Below are 5,308 nucleotides of genomic sequence, written 5' to 3'. Positions count from 1 at the left end.
TGAAACCCCATCTCAAAAAAAAAAAAAAAAAAAAAAGGAGAGAAGTTAGCAGTTCTTATTCAAGATAAGTCCTTATTCAAGATGTCTTTTCAAAACATGTTTTGAATAAAAAAAAAAATCCAAAATTATTGTTTTCATAATGTATAAATGTGAAAGACTCGTCACAAATGACACTGCTATAGTAATGCTCTATATTAAGTTGGTAGGGGGTCGGTAGAGGGTTGGATGGTACAGGTGTACGCATTAGTCAAAATCAGTGAACGTACACTTAAAGATTGATATATTTCACTGGATATAAATTATACAATAAATTCACCATCAACAAACTCTAGTCAACGACATGCATGCCAAAGCAGTTAAAGAAAAACGTACAGGTGTCTGCAATTTAAATGGATGGGTAGCTATATGATAAAGGAAGTAATATTAAAATGATAATGGTAGGATCTAGGTGATGTATTCCTTACAAAATTCTTTATACTTGACTGGATATTCGAAAATTTTCATAATAAAACATGAGGGAAATGCCATTGATAACACACTGTACTTGTAAATTGTAAATGCTGATAACACATTTTTATTGTTATTTATGTTTATTGTTTATTTATGAAATAACACTATATTTCATAAAACTGTAAGATGTTAAGTTTGGTGGCAACACCAGGTATTTGCTCCTTCCAAACTACCCTGCAAACACCTCTTATACAATGGTTGCCTCCCCCAGCATACTATAAGTTCCTGCTGGGCACAGATCTAACTTAATTTGTATTTATATTCCTATTGCTTTGCATCATGTTTGGAGAATAATATGTGTTCAACAATAGTGGTATAATTGAATGAAAATGGACTACTACTAACGAACAAAGTATTATATTTCTAGCAGATTCACTATTCTTTTCTTACACACTCTAAAGGTTAATAGGCTCAATTTGCGAGAAATGTGTCCTTACTTCTCTCCAAGCATGCAAAATTTCCAAAAACAAATTTTTAAAAAACTACTCATGAGATAATTTTATATTCTGTTACTTAAACCCAAGATTTGAAGGCCTCCTAACATGCAGTAACTTTTTAGTAGATTTTTTTTCCTAGAAAAGCGAAGTCTCAGAACTCCACGGAAGCCTGAAAGTTGTTTTATTCTAATTATAGATGAGCTTTCAGAACAAAGAAATCTCTGAACTGGTCAAAAGCAGGAAACTGAGGGTCTGGGAAGAAGACAAAAACAAAAGCCACATAAAAAGTCATGGAGCAAATTAATCAAGAACTTTAGCAAGAAACGCAAAGTCTTAAGGAGGACACGCACAACATCTCCAGCTCCCCATGGCCCAGCTCCTCGCCTCCTCTTCATTCCAGCCAGTTAGAGCGCGGGGCCGTCCGCCACTCCCAGGATGCCACGCGACGGGAGCGGCCGCTGCGACGATGCGCTTCCCCACACCAACCTCCCAAAAACAGCGTGGCTTTGTGGCGTGTGCACCTGGTTCCGATCTGAACACATGGATCCGAGTCCCAGCTCCCCCTCCTGCCTGGTCTGCAGCCCTGCGCAAGTCCTCTTGCCCTCGCTGGGCCTGTTTCCTCATCTGTAAAATGTAATGATTCCCTATCATTGGCTATAGGGACATGAGGAGTCTAAATGGTTTTAAGGCAGACACAGGCAACTCTCCAACTTGTTACGGTTCTGAAGTTCGCGGTGCTCACCAACCAGCCAGCCTTGAGACCAGTCTCTCAAAGTCACCCGTACCCCTCCCTTTCCGCCCGGCTCCAGTGCTGAGGCCGCTCCCTCCTGCTGGCCCCCATGCGGAAGGCGCGCGGCGCCGTCTGCCGTACCTGCAGCCACCTGGTCAGCGGGGTCCTCTCGCTGACCCATGACGAAGTCGTGCACGAGGCCCCACAGGGCGTCCGTAGGCGCCGCCGCCTCCAGAGCCGCCGCGGCGGCCATGACGCGAACTAGAGACCGTGGGAGGGGATATGGGCGGTGGCACGAGACGAGCCTCTCCGCGCATGCGCTCCCCGAGCCAATCGCCGGGAGAAGGCTAAGGGGGCGGGGCGCCCCGGGGGTCACGTGCCTACCGGCTTCTGTCCAGGCACTTCCACGGAGGGGCGGGGCGTGGAATGGGGCGGTGGCACCGAGAGGGAAGGCGGCTGCCGGGCACGCAGTCGGGGGCCATTGAGGGCTAATAATTCCCGGCCCTGCTCCCCTGGAGACGGGCGGCGGGGCGGGCACCTGGCTGGGTGGGGAGAGGGGCGGTACGCACCACAGGGGAAGCCAATGAGAAAATCAGGCCCAGCCCGAGGGGGCGGTGCTGTCGGTCACATGCGCACCTGGGGCGGGTGGTGGCGGCGGTGGGTACACCGCAAGCCGGCGGAAGGGAGCGGGGCCGGGCTGGGGCGGGGTTAGGTAGGTGAGTGACAGGCTCCGGGAGGCCGGCCCCTGCCTGGAACCGCGAGCAAGTAGGGAGTAGCTGCGGCGGTGCCCGCCCCCTCTCTCCGCCCCTCCAGCGGAGCTGGTCTCCAGCCGGGCACTGTCGCGGGCCCCCCTGGCCCGGCCACCTGGGACCGTGCTGAGGAGTCTGCCACCTCCCTCTCTCCGCTGGCCCGCAAAGTTTTGGCGGAGCCAGCGTCGGGGCTGAGCGCGTCCCCGGGGGGAGATCGGGGAGCGCCCGATGCCGGGCGGCCGGAGCCGTTGACCTGGGACGCCGCCGTCCGGGGCAGAAGCGCGGAGCAGCCGACCACCCCGCCGCCTCCGGTGCATGGGGACTGGCTGAGGAACCAGCATGGGCAACTGCGTGGGGAGACAGCGCCGGGAGAGGCCGGCCGCCCCGGGACACCCCCGCAAGCGAGCAGGTAACGACGGGGAAAGGATCAGGGCCTTGGGCATCCCGCCAGTTGTCCCCGTCCTCGCCCGAGCCCTGGGCTTACCGATCGACTCCCCCCGGCAGCTGGCGCCTGGGTTTCCCCGATGGGCTGCTCAGCAGCCAGACGGGGCCGCTCGCCTGCGCCCGGCGGCGGGGGGAGCTGAGTTGGGGCAACTGCGAGCACGGAGCCGGCTGCACGACCAACTCTCTCCAACTGGGAAGCTCCTGGTGGGGGTGGGGGCAGGAAATGTTTGCCGACCGCAGCGGGGCCGACGAAGGGAGGAGGGCCCGGGGCGAGGGCGCTGCTGGCCTGGCAGCTCCGGCAGGGGTCGGACGCCGGCCCGTCGGGGCAGGGCGCAGGCAGCCAGGCGTACCCAGAACTCGGAGCGAGCGGGGCGAGAACAGTCGCTCTTTCCAAAGACTGTGTCATTATCGGGCTGCAGATCGTGTCTGCCGGAATCCGACTTGCAAAAGCAGCGCAGGACTCTGGGAAAGAAATCTTTATTTTTCCCTGAGGGGTTTTTAGAGCCTCTCGGCCGTCTGGGAATCCAGAAAAGGTGGGGTGCGGGCTGAGAGTCGCCCTCGGGATTGTTGGGATCCTTCCTAGCTTTGGGAGTGGGATCGCTCGCTGGTGATCCTCGAGGCCGGGGCAGCGCCTTCTCACTTTCATGGTACACCTCTACTGCCCTGGCGTTTCGCCCCGGGAAGAGGTCTGGCGGTCATTTTTCTGGGTCTTAACCTCACTTCCTTCTTTGAGGGTGTTGCAAGGACCTGCAGGGAATGATAAAATCGTAGACTTGAGAGTTCAAAGGAGCCTTCGAAACTTGTCTGGTTTCCAGATGGACGTATCTCCTCCTCTCTATGTCAAAGCCCAGATCATGAGAGGTTGAGCACTTTGTCCAAAGTCACACAACTAGTTAGGAGCAGAGCAGGGGCTAGAACTCAGCCTCCTCTCCCACCTCGTTGCCACATATCCCCTTATGTAAGCGGAGCCACAGGCAAAGTTATTAATGAAGTGGAAACTAGTTGGAGTTTCCTGTCTCCCTAGACACCGAAGGTGTGTTGCTTGGGTTGCGGAAACTGGGAAGGAAGACGGGGGAACCAGGGGAAGCAGGGAAGGATGTCTGTGTGGTGGACAGGATAACTTGCGGAGGAAGAAATGTGTTTTTATGGGAGGGATGGAGTAAAACTTACTGAAAATCTCTTGTCTGAAGGTAACTCTGGCCATTCTTCTGACTGAGGAGAGATGATTCTCAAACCCAAGGGCTGGCTTGCTTTCATTCATTCATTTGTTCAACAAATATGTGTTCAGTCCCCATAATAGATTTTGTAGCATTATTTTGCTGTTGACAACTCTCTCCTATGTGACTTTCTTCCCCTTCCTTTGTTAGCATCAGACTGTCTTGGTTTTCCTTTCCGAATACCCTTTCCACCATCACCTTCTAGGTGGGAGCACACTGATGCTTCTAATGACATTCTGTTTTTTCTCTCATTACACTCCCTCCCAGAGAAATCTTGTTCAGTCCCACAACTCTTGTTCATTGGGAAGACCTGTATGCTTAATCTTCAGCTGTGCTCTCTTGAACCCCAGAACCCCATCTCTAGATGCCCACTGGACACTGTGATGTAAATATTCCCAGATTCGACACCTCCACAACCAGGCTCTGCATGGCTCCCTGTCCATCAGCTTTCCTTCTTTACTCTTATGTTTTCCAGCTGCCTAACTTTAGACTGTGAAGAGCTCTCTGATGACTTTCTCTGCTTCCTTGTCCCCTGCCTTGAGGCCAGTGAGTCATTGGGGTCTGCTGGTTCTTCCTTCCACAGGTCTTGTAAACCCAAAATAATGCTACAAAATCTATTATGGGGATTGCCCCTTGCCACCCCACTGCATATCCTTGTCACTTCAAGTCAACCCTTGTTTCAGGCTGAAGTGAAATGCCCCCAAAGGCAACTTCATCTTCAGTCATCATCCAGCTCTACACACAGTTGTCCCCTCAGAAGATATTTGTTAAATTAACTTCTTCCAGATTTTATAGTTCTGTGTTCAAAAATCTTTCTGCACTTGGCCGGGGTGGTGGCTCACACCTGTAATCCCAGCACTTTGGGAGGCTGAGGTAGCGAATCACCTGAGATCAGGAGTTCAAGACCAGCCTGGCCAACGTGGCAAAACCCTATCTCTATTAGAAATGCAAAAATTAGCCAGGCGTGGTGGCAGGCACCTGTAATCCCAGCTACTCAGGAGGCTGAGGCAGGGAGAATTGCTTGAACCTAGAAGGCAGAGGTTGCAGTGAGCCGAGATTGCACCACTGCACTCCAGCCTGGGCAATAGAGTGAGACTCCAACTCAGAAAAACAAAACAAACAAAAAAACCTTTCTGCACTTTCCCACTCCTACAAGAACTATAACTTTCAAGGCTGTTCGAGTCTGGCCCAGTCCTTCCTTTTTTTTTTTTTTTTGGGACG

The 5,308-nt window shown here is 52.3% G+C and overlaps 2 protein-coding genes across 5 annotated transcripts in view; one reads left to right on the top strand and one right to left on the bottom strand.

Annotated features, from left to right (window-relative positions):
• The window catches only part of MMS19 (MMS19 homolog, cytosolic iron-sulfur assembly component), a 45,288-nt gene extending 42,028 nt beyond the window's left edge, over positions 1-3,260 (bottom strand). For 3 of the 4 annotated variants that reach the window (XM_017502757.2, XM_017502760.2, XM_017502758.2), the window contains exon 1: positions 1,819-2,266. In XM_017502757.2, coding sequence (XP_017358246.1) covers positions 1,819-1,930 — 112 coding nt within the window. In that variant the 5' untranslated portion in view covers positions 1,931-2,266. Of the gene's footprint in view, positions 1-1,818; positions 2,267-2,910 lie in introns of those variants that run through there. The other variant, XM_037729352.1, reaches the window with a different exon arrangement.
• UBTD1 (ubiquitin domain containing 1) overlaps positions 2,340-5,308 on the top strand; it is a 62,676-nt gene continuing 59,707 nt past the window's right edge. The window contains exon 1 of the mRNA XM_017502771.2: positions 2,340-2,835. Coding sequence (XP_017358260.1) covers positions 2,766-2,835 — 70 coding nt within the window. The 5' untranslated portion in view covers positions 2,340-2,765. The remainder of the gene's footprint in view (positions 2,836-5,308) is intronic.

Source organism: Cebus imitator, unplaced genomic scaffold (genome assembly GCF_001604975.1).
Source record: "Cebus imitator isolate Cc_AM_T3 unplaced genomic scaffold, Cebus_imitator-1.0 Scaffold299, whole genome shotgun sequence".
Lineage (NCBI taxonomy): Eukaryota > Metazoa > Chordata > Mammalia > Primates > Cebidae > Cebus > Cebus imitator.
The sequence above is the reverse complement of the archived record's forward strand: the minus strand, read 5'-3'. Positions and strand labels throughout refer to the sequence as shown.